Source organism: Aotus nancymaae, unplaced genomic scaffold (assembly GCF_030222135.1).
Source record: "Aotus nancymaae isolate 86718 unplaced genomic scaffold, 86718_ANA_hifiasm-v0.15.2.pri h1tg000041l, whole genome shotgun sequence".
Classification (NCBI taxonomy): domain Eukaryota; kingdom Metazoa; phylum Chordata; class Mammalia; order Primates; family Aotidae; genus Aotus; species Aotus nancymaae.
The window spans coordinates 16912338-16930170 of record NW_026988455.1 but is presented as its reverse complement, the minus strand read 5'-3'; the positions used below and the strand labels follow the sequence as shown (position 1 = coordinate 16930170).

Here is a 17833-nt window from a genome sequence, read left to right as displayed (position 1 = left end):
CCAGTAAATGTCCAATGGCCTATACTAATTTTTTAAAACCTCAGAATGATTTTATCTGGTTCATACTTAAAAAAGAAGAAATCACTACTGATGTTAACAAAGCCCTGACCAAGCAGGATTCCCTGAATCCAAGGGTTTTGCATCAGATTCCTAGTGTCCTGTGCTCCTAAAGAGGCGATCAGCCCCACTGAGGGAGGTGCTCTCCCTACGGTGCACTGCTAACAGCAGAGTAGAATAGAAAGTAATCCATCAGAAGCTATGTGATTTATTTTTATTTTTTATTTTTTTTTGAGACGGTGTCTTGCTCTGTCTCCAAGGCTGGAGTGCAGTGGCGTAATCTCAGCTCACTGAAACCTCCGCCTCCTGGGTTCAAGAGATTCTCCTGCCTCAGCGTTCTGAGTAGCTGGGATTACAGGCACCTGCCACCGAGCCCAGCTAATTTTTGTATTTTTTAGTAGAGATGGGGTTTCCCCATGTTGGCCAGGCTGGTCTCAAACTCCTGACCTCAAGTGATCCACCCACCTTGGCCTCCCAAAGTGCTGTGATTACAGGTGTGAGCCACCACGCCTGGCCCAGAAGTTATGTTTTTGACCACATAAGCACTGAAAACCAAAGTTAAAAGGTATAGGAGGAGAGGAGACGTTGAGGATTCCTTGAATTTAGCCAAACATATATAAATATTTCAGCAGACTTCACAGGATTTCATCTCTCTCTTTCTGTATAAATAATATGCTTACATCTCTTCCTCTCAACTCTCTTTCCTTTTTCTTTTTTTTCTTTTTTGTCGAGACAAGAGTCTTGCTGTGTCGCCCAGAACTAGAGTGCAATGGCGTGATCTCTGTTCACTGCAACTTCCGCCTCCCGGGTTCAAACAATTCTCCTGCCTCAGCCTCCTGAGTAGCTGGGATTACAGGTGCCCACCCCTACACCTGGCTAATTTTTATATTTTTAGTAGAGATGGGGTTTCACCATGTTGGTCGGGCTGGTTTCGAACTCCTGACCTCATGATCCACCCGCCTTGGCCTCCCAAAGTGCCGGGATTATAGGCATGAGCCACAGCGCTCAGCCTCTCTTTCCTTTCTAATAGGGCTTTTCCTATTTTGGTTTAGCTTCTCAGCAGGAATGACTCATACTCCCAGTGCTTGGAAGAAATGCATCATACCACTCCCTCAAGTGTTGTTGTTTTTTCTCTTTCCCAGCAAGTTCCCAAACACAAACCTGAAGTTGGCCTCAGAAGGTGAGAAGGGTCTCTCTGTTGCCAAATCATTTGATGAGCATGTCTCCAGCTTCATTTCTGTCCAGCATCCCACTGCAATTGTGAAGGTGGAGGCCGGCATTGGCATAGTTACATAGTAATACCAGCTTGAGCACCCTATAAACAGGAAGAGAAAAACCATAATGAGGCCAATATACGGTTCTGGACCCTGCTGTGTATTTCTTCTCTTGAGGCATGTGAAGAGCTTTTGTGGTAAGCTGGTAAGAGCCAACTCTTGGAGGTCAGTCACATCAGCAGAAGAAGGGACACTATTCCAGGTCTCAGGGAAGACCAGGTCTCAGGAGGGATGATGGCTTCAAGGCAGCCAGGAAGGTCTGGGTCTCTTCCAAGAATCAGTCTGAAGCCCTTCACGTGAGGGTGGTAGTGCAGGGGTTCCCTCACAGCTGTAAACACAGAAGGCCACAGGCTATATGCTCTACAGAGACAGAATATGTCTCATTTATCCTTATTGCTGAACACAGTATTTAGCATTAAAAAAAATGCTCAATTGATACCTGTTGAATGAGTGGAGGAGTGAGCAAAGCAATGATTGCTTTGTACTGTAACAAAACTATCTTATCCAAATTTAACTCAAGTCAATATAAAATGGATATAGCAGAAAACACATGAGACTAGGGAAGGGAGACACTTGGATTTCCATTCCAACTCTGAAATTAATTAGCTGCGGAAGTTCAGGTCTTACTTTTAGTCCGTTTTACCTGTTTAGCTGGTCTTCCACTCCTTGTTGAGCAGATGACAAGCAGGTGTAGAGGTTTAATGGAGCCAAGGACTCCTAGTTTGTAACAGGGCTGGGATTAGAGCTGGGGAGGGTGTATTCTCCACTTGGTCCAAAGCTTAGAGGCTTTTTATCAAAGTTATGAATGGCTGATAACTTGTAACACTATACTTCCCTCATTTATAAGATGCAAAAATAATTTTAATGTTTCTGAAATCTGAATGTGTCATACACCTGATTTAACATAGTATTTTTTTCTGAGCATCTGCTATAATTGTGTGTCTTAAGGGGAATTGATATCTTTTTTTTCTAACTTTTATTTTAGGATCGGGGTACAGGTGCAAGTTTGTTATATAGCTAAATTGTATCATGGGGCAGGGTGGGGGGAGGTTTAGTGTATACATTATTTCATCACCCAGGTAATAAGCATTGTATCTGAAAGGCAGTTTTTCTTTTTTGAGACAGGGTCTTGCTCTTTTGCCCAGGTTGGAGTACAGTGGCGTGATCACAGTTCACTGTGGTCTTGACCTCTTGGATACACAATATCCAATGTCTCAAGTGATTCTCCCACCTCACCCTCCCACGTAGCTGGGACTACAGGAATGTGCCACCACATCCAGCTTATTTTTTTTTTATTTTTTATTTTTTTAAGAAAAAGAGCCTCACTATGTTGCTGAGGCTTGTCTTGAAATCCTGGGCTCAAGCAATCCTCCCACCTTGGCCTCCTGAAGAACTGGGATTACAGGCATGAGCTGCCATGCCCAGTCTGATAGGTAGTTTTTCTGTCCTCACCCTCCTCCCACCCTCCACCCTCCACCCTCAAGTAGGCCCTTGGTGTCTGTTGTTCCCTTCTTTGTATCCATGTATACTCAATGTTTGCCTCCCACTTATAAATGAGAACGTGCTGTATTTGGTTTTCTGATGCTGCCTTAGTTCACTTAGGATAATGACCTCCAGTCCCATCCATCTTGTTGCAAAGGATATGATATCAATCTTCTTTATGACTGCGTAGTATTCCGTGGCATATATGTACCACATTTTCTTCATTCAGTCTATCATCGATGGGCATTTAAGTTGATTCAATGTCTTTGCTATTGAATATCACCTTATATTATGGAACACATTTCTCTACTCCTCATGTTCCCATAGGGGACTTTATACTGACTTGAACTTCTGTTAGAGTAACATCTTTCAGTCCCTTCACAAACTCCTTTATAGGAGCTATTATTCTTTTTCTTGCTTTAAGTTTTAGAGGGTTAAACACATTTGACATCCAATCACTGACCAAATTGGCCTGTGGTTGTCCAGTTTGGTCTGTGATTGGATGTCAAATTCAGAGCTGAAATATTAACACGCCTCTTCTGGCCTAACATGACATTCTTCATTGTAAAAGTGTTTTACCAGTAAAAACCAATAATAGAGGTTAGATTTTGATCTCTATGTGCATGGTCCCCTTGTCTATCTTAAAACAAATTCTGAACTCAGGAAGGTAGGACTTAGTAAAAAATAAATAATATTTCTGGTGAGATTCAAGTTTGGAAGTCACGAGGGGAGTTACTTGAAGGAGAGATACAAAAGGACATGCTCAGAACTGCTGGAAACCCACCAGAGTCAGCCATTCTTTCCAACTTGCCTATAAGCTGCATCCTGCTTCTGGAACCAGAATGGCCACTCTTAAAATCCCTCTCTTTGTAGCTGACTGAAAAGTTGAAGGTAGGCCAGGTGCAGTGGCTCACACCTATAAGCCCAGCACTCTGGGAGGCCGAAGTGAAGTGATCACTTGAGGTCAGGTGTTTGAGACCAGCCTGGGCAACATGGTGAAACCCCGTCTCTACTAAAAACAAAAAAATTAGCCGGGTGTGATGGCACGTGCCTGTAATCCCAGCTACTCAGAAGGCTGAAGCAGGAGAATCCCTTGAACCTGGGAGGCAGAGGTTGCAGCGAGCCAAGATTACAATACTGCACTCCAGGCTGGGTGAGACTCAGTATTCAAAAAAAAAAAAAGAAGAGGAGGAGAAGTTGAAGGCATACTCCTCCTTAAAGAGACAATCAAACCCAGTGATGTTGAAGCCAATCCAGTGATAGCTTCTGCTGGGCATGAAGCAAAACCACAGCCTTAAAAAGAATCACTGCTCTGATTCCAAGCCAGTAAGAAGGACATAGGTACAGTCACAGATGTCTTGATGAAAGAATGGCATGGATATGATATGACCTGCTACACAGACTCCACCTCTCTCATTTTTCTGTCTTCCTATAACTACCTACATTCCCTCCAACCCGATGCCTCCCATGACTGCTCCATGAAAACTTGCATTTTTTACTGGAAACACAGTGAGAGGTGGAGCAGGCAGAAAGGAGTATGTAGATGGAAGAAGAAAAAAGAAGTTCTGGGCAAGGAACTAAATCTTTTGAAAGGCCCTCGTTTAAAAAAGAAATCCTAAACAAACACATTTTCTTAATCAAAGGGCTGCAGACTGTCATACTTTCTCTGAAGTACCTTTTAGAGTTTAACTAAGAACCATTAGAAGTTCCTTTTTAAAAATTCAGACCCTTGGCAGTTCAGTAAATAAGCAGAAATGGTGAGGCTTTCAGGTATAAAGGGAAGTTTAAATGTATGAGGCAGAGGCCATCTTTGCTTCCTCCCAAACTCCATTCAGGAACAGTAAAAGAATTTCTTTTCTAAAGACACGACCAACAAGGACAGAGAGAATAAAGCAGGAGACCACTGCAGCAGAATATTGGAAGCTAGGATGCAGATGGAAGCGTGGCAAATGACGCAGCAGACCTGAATCCAGACCTGAATCCTAAGTCGGCAGTGGGGAAAGGTAAGACCCACCTCATTTTACCCCTTAGAAGCTCCAAAAGGCTCTGGGGTAGAGGAAATCCTAAACTAAGCAGGACCAGATGCACATCTAAGAAGAGGTCAGATTTGTAGATAGTCTCCCCAACCCTGCACACCTGGGCTATCTGCCCATCCCACATACACCTCAACAAATTTATTTTCTAGAAAGAGTAAAAGGAGGGCCACTGAACTGGCAGGTGTGGGGTTGGAGAAGAAATGGCAGTTGAAGGCAATTGAATGGAATTAGATGAATACATGCTCATAGGATGCTGAAGCCACCAGACATCCTCCCTTATTTGGTTCCAGAAGGCTGGCAGCCAGGCTTTCACTCTCTAGGAAAGAGACTGAAAGAAGGGGACCAGCCTAAGAAATCAGTCTATGGTGAAGCTGATGGTTGACAAGGCCTCCAAATGCATTCACAGCTTCTAATTTGTATTTCAGTCCCCTGCTCCTAAATGCTTGCATGCAAACTTCCAGGCATCTTTAGAAAGCCTCTAATGCAAAATCAAGATCCAAAAGGGCAAGCACATGAGAAAACAAAAAACAAAAACAAAGAATAAGACCATTATTAACTCCAAGAAAAAAATTAACATGTACAGAAATAATAATGTAGTCATAGTTTTACCACAAGGCTCAGCTCTTAAAAACACACAAAAATATAACGATATAAATGAAGGCCGGATGCAGTGCTTGCCTGTGTGATCCTAGCACTTTGGAAGGCCTAGGTGGGAGGATGACATAAGATCAGTAGTTCGAGACCAGCCTGGGCAACACAGGGAGATCCCATCTCTACAAAAAAAATTTTTTTAATTAGCAGGTGCATTGGTGGTGCATGCCTGTGATCCCACCTACTCGGGAGGCTGAGGTAGAAGGATTACTTGGGCCCAGGAGGTCAGGCTGCAGTGAGCTGTGATCATACCACTGCACTCCAACCTGGACGACAGAGCAAGACCCTATGTCAAAGTAATAATATAAATGAAGAATACTGGTCTAATCAACATTATGATACTAATTACATTGAGAAGACAGGATTTTAGGAAGGGGGCCTGTGTTTGACGGAGTTGGGGGAGGGAAGAGGACAGCTAAATCCTTACCTGCCGTAGTGTGAAGACCAACTCTGAACAATAAAGTGTCTTACTGAAGGACATGCAGGTAAATATCAAGTAATCAGGCAAAAGAGGTGAAAGTGGTTACTTCTAAAAAGCAGGAAAAATGGAGGAAGAGAGATTGCAAAGAACTGCTGCTTGGGAAAAGGGGTATAATAAACCCATCAGAATTATTTGACACTTTAAATATTACATCTAATCGATTAGTTAAAATGGAATCTTAACAGAAAAAGAATAACACATCTGGTACTGAAGTACTATTAAAATGATGAAATATAACTCAGAAGAAAGAGGCAATTTAGAGATAAGGAGCAGGCACTAGCCTATTAAGAAATCCTTTTAAGAGCCGGGCGCGGTGGCTCAAGCCTGTAATCCCAGCACTTTGGGAGGCCGAGGCGGGCGGATCACGAGGTCAAGAGATCGAGACCATCCTGGTCAACATTGTGAAACCCCGTCTCTACTAATACAAAAAAATTAGCTGGGCATGGTGGCGCGTGCCTGTAATCCCAGCTACTCAGGAGGCTGAGGCAGGAGAATTGCCTGAACCCGGGAGGCGGAGGTTGCGGTGAGCCGAGATCGCGCCATTGCACTCCAGCCTGGGTAACGAGAGCGAAACTCCGTCTCAAAAAAAAAAAAAAAGAATGAAACACTGTGTACAACAGGCTTTCTCCCTACATTCCACTTTGAATTTTTGACCTGATTTTCTTGCTGCTGGTCTGGTTCTTGTACCATCCACCTAGTCCATGGGCAAGATGATACTTGTGGAAACAGCAGAAACTGAAACTACTTCCAAGAGAAAACACTGCTAATGGAGTAAGAGAAGTTTTGTTAGATCCCTGCACAAGGTCAACAGGACTCCATATAGAGTGCCCAATGCCATCACGGCCCAGCACCTCGATCAGAATGTCTGTACCCTCGAGGTAACATGGGGAGGACACCAGAAGTCACAGGTGGACGTGGCAGGGGAGAAAAATGGAGACTAGCAATTAAACAGTCAAAAACCTTAAATGACCCAGAGTTTAGGAGTGAGATAGCAATAGTGATAACAGAACATGAAGTGAGTCCAATAAAAATATTTTAAAACTGTCATTGTTTCCTTCCAGTCTTCTCTGATGTTCAATAATGGAAATAAAATAATTTTTTAAAAATATCACCCAAACTCCTATTTTAAGTGCTCAAGATGATTTCCTCCTACACAGCACACAAGTTTGTTTGTTTGTTTTACTTTCTTAGATTCCTAAAGTCCCTCTACTTAGTGGCGCTCATTTGGAATCAACTGTTTGCTTGATTCAGACTTCAAGCTTTTAAAAGCAAAAAAGTTTTCTTGGCTGCCAAGTGACAGTCAAATCGGGGCAGATCAATTGGCTGGGCCAAATAAGAACCAGCCAGAAAACCAATTCCCAGAGACCCTGGTCGAACTCTTCTGAGAAGCTTCTCACTAGAGTCTGGCCCTGGGCTTCCTGCCTGGATCCTGGTTGAATGCTGGAGTCCATGCTGAGATCTCTGAGTGCTGGCCATGCTCTGAAGAAGGTTTTCATTAGTTCCTTGCTATGAGGACGTTTCTAGTATCCTCATTTGGAAGAAAAGTATCTTTTGAGTTGTCTGTTCATAGATTATTCCAATAGGCCCAATCCTGCATGAAGACTGCCCACCGCCACAGGGAACAACACCTAACCTTATCTTCCAATCAGCCAACAAAAAAAGCAAAGAATAAGGTGGAAATACTGCTCCAGAAAGCAGAACATGCATTCCCAAGACAAAGATAAATAATTTCAGGATTGTCTATTGTTTGGAATAAGCCTACCTTTCAAGAGAATTAATGAAAGTTTACTGCTTTGGGATATGTCCAATCATTGAGTCCCACCTCTGGAATCTGACAGCTGGGGTTCGATTCCCTGCTCTGTATTTACCAGTTTGAGCAAATCATTTAATTTCTCTAATGCATCAGTTTCCTCATGTATAATAAGAGAATGATCATAGTATCTTGTTGTGATGATTAAGTTAGGATTAAATTAGAGAACCTATAGAGTGATCACTAGGCATAATAACTGGCACAAAGTAAGTGTTCAAGAAATGTTAGCTCTTGTCATCTGTTGTTGTTGTAGTCTTCATCATTTGCAACCTCTCAGCTTTACAGCTGCCTACCCTTGATGCTCAGGCTGATTTTCTGAAGGCAGAGGCAAAGAATGCTGAAGGTATGGCTGCCACATGTGTACTGAAAACCAAGACCTGATGAGGCCCACATATGGGGTTTAAGGTTGGATGGCATTAAAACACAGTCCACACAAAGCGATCCATTTAAAGGAGAACGACAACCTAAAGGGGGCATCCATGACTTCATATAGAATGGGCCATTTGGAGACTATTTAAATGGTGTTTACTTTAAATGAGACATCCTTGATGAAACAGACAGTGAATGCCTTCATTTTCCTTTTGATTCAATCCACTTGCACTAGACTCCCTTTGCTACACCAGCTGCAAAACAAAGAGAACACGCTATACTTGAATTAACCCAGAGTTTTTCCTCTGCAGAGGCCAGAAATCTATCATGCCACTGGATGATTTCACAGCCAGGCTGGGATTCATTAGCAAGACTAACAGAGAAGGGTGGTAGGAAGGGATGCAGAGGAAAACAGCACTCCCTAACTGCAGCACAAGCTGCCACCTAACTTGCCCTTCCTTCTGGACAGATTCTGTAAAGCTGGACTTCAGACCTCCTTACTTTCTCCTATTAGACTATATTTAGGGGGAAAACCTCTCATACTTCAATTGTCTCACTAGTAAGATACACGTATCACATGACATATTGACAATAACAGCTGTTCCAAGATCCAAACAGACATCTTCATCTCCACAACAGCACTGAAATTTTCCTTAAAGATGACTGTGCTTTTTGCAGGTAAAAAAAAGAACTTTAAATGGATTAATTTTCAAATCACAAGACGCAGTTTAAAATTTAGTTTTGGGCTGGGCACAGTGACTCACGCCTCTAATCCTAGCACTTTGAGAGGCCAAGGCGAATGGATCACCTGAGATCCAGAGTTCAAGACCAGCCTGGCCAATATGGTGAAACCCCGTCTCTACTAAAAATACAAAAATTAGCCAGGCGTGGTGGCAGGCACCTGTAATAACAGCAACTCGGGAGGCTGAGGCAGGAGAATCACTTAAACCCAAGAGGCAGAGGTGGCAGTGAGCCGAGATCGTGCCACTGCACTCCAGCCTGGGTGACAAAGTGAGAGGCTCCGTATCCAAAATAAAAAATAAATAAATAAAATATAGTTTTGAAAATAAGTATCATAAAGAGTGTTAAAACAGTTAATTATTTTTTCACTGACTATTCTAAAAACTGTCCTATGAATAGTTTTGAAGATTCTATCTTCCATGGAAGGGAAGAGACATTCTCAGGGAGGAGGGAAAAAGGAAGAACACGAAGGAGTACTCAGTTCATGAAAGGAGAGAGAACTTTTAAAACTAAACCTGTAAGAAACTTAGCTAATTGAGATAATCATTTTTCATAAAAGAAAATATATTAACAGAAGAAAAATCAAGATACTGTAGTCATTTTTACACATCAGTCATGCCTACCAATAGTAAATTAAATACAAAATTTATGGAAAGTCAATGTCCTATTCTTAGGTGAGTCTTAGATAAACCCACTCAATATAATTAAAGGCACAGCTATAACCACACCCACATAACCACTCTGCTTGTGCAGAGGCAAAGGCAGATCACAGCTCTGCAAAGTTAAGCATCACATGGAACTTCTTATATTAAAGTTACTGTTTTCACTGAAAATTAAAACAGGCACTTAAATTCTTCCTATTAAAACCATCCATTTTACTTTTTCAACCTCTCCACTATAGGTTGGACAAATAGTATGAAGCATTTGGAAATATCAAATTGATAACATGCTTTTATTTAACATATAATCTTTCTTTCCTCAGTCCCTCAGTAACCCCTGCTACTTTTCCTACCTCAAAATTGTTTCTTTCTCTAACCACAATTGCTTATTTCAGAAATTCCTGTCCAAACTATTCTGTATGTTATGATTACTTTGGAACGCCTTTGTATCACAAATTAAAGATGCCTAACAATGTTTATAGGAATATGTATATATAGGAACATGTGCATTTATAAGTACATAGAGACATACTATGTAGAATGTATATATTACATATTTTAAATGTATAATATACATACATCTGTACAATAAATAAAATATATACATAAAAAGGAGAGCTCCCCATTTGGGGTGCTCTTCCTGCTTGGCCTCCTTCTCCACTGCTTAGGTCTTTCAGCAAACTCCAGCTTTCTGTCAGGACTTTGTACATGCCGAGTCTACAGCTTTTGGTTTTCTAAGTGAGTGCCACCCTCGTGAATACCCACAGCGTGACTGTATTTCGTTAGTTCTTCTCCGCAGTTGCTTAAGAGTTGTAACTGGCACCAGAACAAACGAGACAGTAAGATGCCCTGGGCTGGTAGGCACCAGCATTGCCTAACCAGGGCGATGTGCCAGGTCAAGCCACCGCTTCACAGGCACTGATGCTACCCAGCAAGGCTTCGGGTTTCCTTCCCTGCAACATGGTACTGCCTCAGGCACAGGAGAGGCAGGAGAGAATGACCTTCAAGATCATTCTTGTGAACTAGGTAAAAGAGCGCCACCTGCTGAACACAAGCACCCCAATAGGTTTTCCTTGTTGGCTAATGGGATAACTAAAGGAATACACCGCACCAGGTTTGTTATTCAAGTCTCACTGGTCACTCTGACTTTTGACGCAGGTAACCCAGTTCCCCTTAAGCTGGATCAGCTAACTGAACACCAAATCATAACTGCTCCAGATGGTCACAGGTAAACTATACTGCTTTACTCATATGCAACATTCATGAATGTCAAGTCCAAGACAAAAATCCACAGCAACAAGAATAGGTATATATACGCCTGCCAGAATCATCATTGTCTGAAAGAAACCATGATGACTTTCACATATGTCACGTATGGCAAGTGCAGTGCCAGGAGGGTAAGCAAGAACTAGTCAACACAAATCACAAAACAAAAGAATTAACTGGCCAGGCGCGGTGGCTCATGCCTGTAATCCCAGCACTTTGGGAGGCCGAGGCAGGCGGATCACGAGGTCAAGAGATTGAGACCATCCTGGCCAACATGGTGAAACCTCGTCTCTACTAAAAATACAAAAAAAAAAAATTAGCTGGGTGTGGTGGCACATGCCTGTGGTCCCAGCTACTCGGAAGGCTGAGGCGGAAGAATTGCTTGAACCCAGGAGGTGGAGGTTGCAGTGAGCTGAGATTGTGCCCCTGCATTTCAGCCCGGCGACAGAGCAAGACTCCATCTCAAAAAAAAAAAAAAAAAAAAGAATTAACTGACAGAGATTTAGAAAGTACCAGCTCACTGGCATCTTTCTAATGGGAAAAGATGAATACATTTACCCTGTGCTCCTACCCTTTAAAAACAGGAATGCATGTGTACTGGCGTGGAATAAAGTTTCCCCAGTTCTGGAAACAAGGAGCTTTCTCTACTTTGCATTCTTTCTTTGTAAGGAAAATATTTAATCATAACCATTCCTAAATGCCTCTTAATTTACCATTTCCTCATACGTAATTCCTGGTTGCATACGATGGGAGCAGTCTAAATAGTATTGCTCATTTTGAAAAGTTGGCTTTCAATTGCACACAGGAGGGTCTGGGCTCTCAGATCTTGGCTTTTTCCTGGAATTTCCCACACAAAGTCAAAAGAAAGAGAATGTCAAAGAGTTGGTCTATTGGGCAGGCCAGAGAGTAGCATTTTGCCCAGAATGAAGTAATGTCTACAGTCTTACTTTTGCACAGAAAAATGAAATCAGATCCTATGCAAGGGCACATGTAGTTTTTAACACCTTCCACTTGTTTATGTGCTTTTTCTCCTTTATCTGGAAGAAGCTTACATTAGGTAGTCTTCTTAATTTACTTAAGGCTTCCCACAAAAAATAGCAGCAGAGTATTTTATTTTTCTAGGAAGCAGGAATACACTAAATTAGACTCTATAAAAATAAAACTAAACAAAAAATTACTAGAAGAAAAGAATAATGTTCTAAACCAATTCTTTTTAAAATTTGTTGAGGCTGGAAAAAAGGCATAAACTGTAATTAAGCAAAAAAACAAAAGAAATGATCCTGAAGTCAATTTTGTTACTATCACCAGTAGTTTTAAATGTTTATTCCATGAAAAATACTACTTCTGCCTGATTATAAAGAACACATTTATTCCACAAATACATACTGGACACTTATTCTATACAAAACACTGTATTAGGCATTGGGTCTCTGCATTTAATAGATAAATTTTGGTAGAGAATAAGGCCAAGAATAACTTACAGGATAACATCTCTGTCTGCCCAAATTGCATTATGCTGAGGAAGTTTAATAATAAAGGAGCCAAGCAAGTTAATCTAAACCTATGGCCTTGACTTAGCCTTCTTAAAAAAAAAAAAAAAAGAATAACGACTACTCAGTTAATAGAATTCTTTTTTCTTTTTCTTTTTTTGTATTTTTAGTAGAGATGGGGTTTCACCATGTTGGCCAGGATGGTCCCAATCTCTTGACCTCATGATCTGCCCGCCTCGGCCTCCCAAAGTGCTGGGATTACAGGCATGAGCCACCGCGCCCGGCCCTAGAATTCTTACAATGGTCATCACCCTACATCCAAACCATTATCCTTCATTTTAAAAACAGTTAGGAGAAACGATTTCCCTTATGAAGCAAGGACCCCAGAGGTCTGTCTTCTGATTTCTGTACCCTGCCCAAGGGCTGCTGTCATTTCTGTCGCTGTTATCTGCTCCCAGGTGCTTTGCTTCTTTGGGAAAATCAGCTGGTGCCTGGCAAACGTGCTAATCAGGCCTATGTGTCACTGTGATGGAAACTGTGACTTGCTGGGTCGTGTTTTGCCAGTCATGTTTTCAAAGATAGCTCATCGTTTTAAAGGGCATTGTGCACAACGAAGTAGAGGTCCTATGAGACCAATCTGCCAATCAAGAAAACATGACTTAGAAAGGAAATAGCATCATCTTGTACCCACATCCCTCTCTCTATGGAGTGCAGATACATTTGCAGACATTATTCTATCCTCAGAAAAGCCATTTTGGGTCCAGCAAACAGCTTTATTAGTACTATTTCCTGATTATCCTCTGATAAACCCCGTCTGTGGGAGGAATTGCAGTATAAGTCATGGAGTTCTTTTATCTTGTCTCGCTTAATTCTCCCTCAGCTTGAACTCACAGTTTGTTCTGTGATATCACATAAGGTGTAAGTGGTGTAAACATAAGCAAATCTCAATAAGCATCAATTTTATTACTCTGTCCTCAACTGGAATTCTGGGGCTTGGGGGGAGGGTCCACAGATATATTCCTTGGGGTACAAAAGTTTTCCATAAAAATTTCAAAGTTAATTCTTAATTTTTTGATAATAACCTTCAAATAGATACACAACAACTGACAGATGGATATGGCAGAGGTCAGAAAACTTCTGTAAAAGATCGAGCAACAAGTATTTTAGGCTTTGCAGGACCTTGCTGCCGATACTCAATTCTGCTGTTGTAACATGAAGGCAGTCAAAGACAATGGCCATGAGCCAATAAAACTTTATTTACAAAAATAGGCAATGGACTAGATTTGGCCAGCTGACCCCTAAAATCAACCAGATCTGAGTACTGCCAAATGATTTCAGAGTTCCCATCTGCATTAATGTGTATGATTGCACAGGGACTTGTGGGACTGCGATAATTATCAAGAGATAATGAGAAAAGAACATAAGGATGATGCTTTTGGCTGAGTAAAGGCCAAATGACATCACAGCATGCAAAAGTTTACAGCAGATAAAAGACAAGTGGTGGAGAACTGGATTATCGTGTGGCTCAGGGTAGAACAGGTGTTCAGTCTCAAAAGAAACTGCATGGAGCCATCAGCACCACATTCATATTGTGAGGGGTAATTTCATCTCAGCAAAATATTAATCTTTAAATTTGATTTAAGTTACAAATTTGAATTTTATTGATTTTCTAGTTTGATCTGCATTTCATTTATAATTTTATTTTGGCTGTATGGATGTGTAAGAGTTGTAAGAACACAGAGTTCATATCTAGTCTTAGATCTATAGTTTTTGAAATGTCATTCTAATATAAATAATTTAAGTAACTGTGGTAAATCATGACATCTTTCTTTCCCTCTAAAAAGAAGAATGCTCAAGTTTGGAAAACACTGTCAAACACAAGGCTTTAACTGCAGGGCCAAACCATGAATGAGAAAATAGGTAGGCTTGGTGAGGTGAGGGTAGGGAGAGCCACATGGCATCTTGGGAGGTGTAGTTATCACAAGCACACCGTTATAGGCAGAAATGGGAGCAGGCCACGTATCACTGCCTGTCTGAAATTGTAGTGTTTCATATACTCAATCAATTCAGCATGTCAGGGAACCAAACAGAGAGGGCAGAGAAAGCCTATGTGAGTCTAGCAGAACTTGACTGAACAATTGTCAACAAGACACTAGAGCCCAGATAAAGGAGTTGCATGTACCTGCCAACCTTTCATCTGTTGAACTGAGAGGGGGTTTTGGTCCACACACATGTGGGAATTGAATGGGGCTAAAGGAAATCCACACATTTTATCCTGTCTGTTGGTAGACACCAGAGAGGAAAGCCATAGAACCATAAGAAAACATATATATGCAGAATAAAGGTAAAACAAGACATCATTCTAAGCACTCAGAGGAAGAACAGCATCAGAAATCAGTTTAAGAGTGAAACTCAAACAAGATTCGGAAACTGACATCGTCATTATGATACAAGAAGATAAAACTTCTATGAAACAACGATAAAAAGCCATGAGGAGATAACAGGCTGAAACATAAGAATAACAGACTGAGATTAAAAACCAACAAAGAAATAACATTTTTTAACATGAATGATTAAAAGAAAACTAATGTTAAAATAACATAATGTAAATCTCTACTACTGAAATTAGAAAAGAACAAAAATGTAACTATGGAAAATCAGTGGTATAAAGTGTAAATAAAAATGAAATGGCAAGCTACACATACTGGAAGAATATATTTGTAATACATATACCTGGCAAAAGGCTTGAACCTAAAATTATATAAAGTATTCATTGTTTTTTTTTTTTTTTTTTTTTTTGAGACAGTGTCTTGCTCTATTGCCCAGGCTAGTGTGTAGGGGTGTGATCTCAGCTCACTGCAATCTCTGCCTCCTGAGCTCAAGTGATTCTGTCACCTCAGCCTGCCAAATAGCTGGGATTACAGGCATGCACCACCATGCCCAGCTAATTTTTGTATTTTTAGTAGACATGGGGTTTCACCATGTTGGCCAGGCTGGTCTCAAACTCCTGACCTCCAGTGATCCACCCGCCTCAGCCTCCCAAAGTGCTTGGATTACAGGTGTGAGCCACTGTGCCCAGCCCAGTCTATATTTTTATAACCTAATAAATAATAAAACAACCAAAAACTCCATATTAAAAGAAAAATGAGCAAATGACATGAACAGATGCTTTTCAAAAGATATAAGAATGTGCAATAATTATATGAAAAGGTGCTCAACATTGTCATCAGTGAAATGCAAATTAAAACAATAATGAGATAGTATTTTACAACCAGTTAGAGGACTAAAATTAAAAGGACTGAAAATACCAAGTGTTTCCAAGGATGAGCAGCAGCTAGAACTCTCACATGCTGCTGGTAAGAATATAAAATGATGAAATCACTTTGGAAAGAATTTGGCAGATACTCACAAACTTAAGCATATACTTACATGATCTAGCTATTTTACCCTTAAGTATTTACCCAAGAGAAATGAAAACCTACGTCCACAAAAAGATTAATATATATGTTCACAGCATATTTTCCATAATGGTCAAAAACAGTCTAAATTGTCCACCAATGAGTGCATGGATAAACAAATTGTGGGTTTATTCACACAAGGGACCACTATTGATAAATTTAAAAAAATAAGCTAGTGACACCTGCAGTAACTTGGATGCATCTCACAAACATTATACTGAATAAAATACAGGGGCACTGAATGACTCTATTTATATGAATTTTGAGAAGTCAAACCCGTCTATACTGAAGGAAATCAGATCAGTGGTTGGCTGGAATGGGGTTAGAAGAAATGAGTGCCAGGGCACAGGGGAATTTCTGGGGTAATGGAAATGTTCATGGAGTGCTGATTAATTACCTAAGTGTGTTTATCTGTGAAATCTCGTTGAACAACACATTTAAGATACACACATTTATGACCAGGCATGGTGGCTCATGCCTGTAATTGAGCACTTTGGGAGGCCAAGGTGGGCAGATCACTTGAGGACAGGAGTTCAAGACCAGACTGGCCAACATGGCGAAACCCTGTCTTTACAAAAATACAAAAAAATCAGCCAGGTGTGGCGGTGTGCCCCTGTAATACCAGCTACTAAGGACACTGTGGCACAAGAATTGCTTGAACCAGGGAGGCAGAGGTTGCAATGAGCTGAGATCACACCACTGCACTTCAGCATGGGTGACAGAATGATACTCTCTAAAAAAAAAAGTACATATTTTTTATATATGTGTGGTGGTTAATTTTAGGTGTCAACTTGACTGGATTAAGGAATACCTAGGGAACTGGTAAAGCATGGCTTCTGGGTGTGTCTGTGAGCGGGTATTTCAGAGACTGGCCTGAAAGTTGGTGGACTGAGTGAGGAAGATCTGTCCTCAATGTGGGTGGGTCACCTAATCAGACAGGGGCCCAGATAGGACAAAAAAGGAGATAAAAGGATTTGCACTCTCTTTCTCCTAGAGCTGGTATACTCTCCTCCTCTTGTACATGCTCTCTTGCCTTGGGGACTCCAGAATTTACACTAGTAGCCCCCTGGGTTCTCAGGCCTTTGGCTTTAGACTGAGAATTACACCGTGAGCTTACCTAGTTCTAAGAGGACTTTCGAAATTAGACTGAGCTACCAGCATCCCGAGGTCTCTAGCCTGTTGTGGATCTTCTTAATCTTCTTCATAATCACGAGTCAATTTCCCTAATAAATCCCTTATCATCTATCTATCTATCTATCTATCTATTATTCCATGTGTCTATCTCCTATTCTCTCTGGAGAACTCAATATAGTATGTAAGCTATACATACTATATTAGTTGATTAAAAACAAAGGCACCCACATCTAGAGTCATTTTAAAAAGATTTGTAGTACATAAATTTTAAAAAAATTATATGAACATCTAAACAGAAAAATTAGATGACTTTCAAAGAAAAAAAAATTTGGTATCATATTTCTCCTCAGAAATACTAGATAAGAGATGATAATGGAAACAAGTAGAGTTGTTAAAGAGTGGAAAACGTGACCCAAGAATGTTATACTTCAGTTAATAGAGTTGCTACAAATAAAAAATTACAAAACAATGTTATACCTAGCCAAGGATTGTTCAAAAATGAATATAACAAAAGCCAATCCATTCATCCACCTTTCTAAAAAAAAATTTGAAGCTATTTCCCAGGCAACTTAAGAGCTCAAGAATGAAGAAAATCTAAATACTTACTATAAAATCATTTGAAACTGAATGAAAATATAATACAATAATAGTAATTCCTAGAAAAAATATAATACAAAAAAATTATAGAGAAAATGTGAGTCCCAAATCCCAAGTTTTATTAAGTAAAACTGGAGAATATGGGTGCAGAAGGATAACGAAGTAAATATCCATCCAATTCCTTATTTAATACGAAGTGCAGACCAGAGATATTGGTTAACTAAATTGTAAAAGACTCATTTATGGGATACTCATAGCCATAAAAACAATGAGAAAAGGCCAGGCGCAGTGGCTCACACCTGTAATCCTAGCACTCTGGGAGGCTGAC

At 40.6% G+C, this 17833-nt stretch overlaps 1 protein-coding gene across 17 annotated transcripts in view; it reads right to left on the bottom strand.

The window, feature by feature from the left end:
- Positions 1–17833, bottom strand: part of AOPEP (aminopeptidase O (putative)) — a 358110-nt gene that overhangs the window by 287828 nt on the left and 52449 nt on the right. For all 17 annotated transcript variants that reach the window (XR_001108893.2, XR_010337006.1, XM_012461952.2 and 14 more), the window contains one exon: positions 1219–1372. Coding sequence is in view for 15 of the 17 variants with exons in the window: in XM_012461952.2 (XP_012317375.2) it covers positions 1219–1372 (154 nt within the window). In the remaining 2 variants the exon portion in view is untranslated. The remainder of the gene's footprint in view (positions 1–1218; positions 1373–17833) is intronic.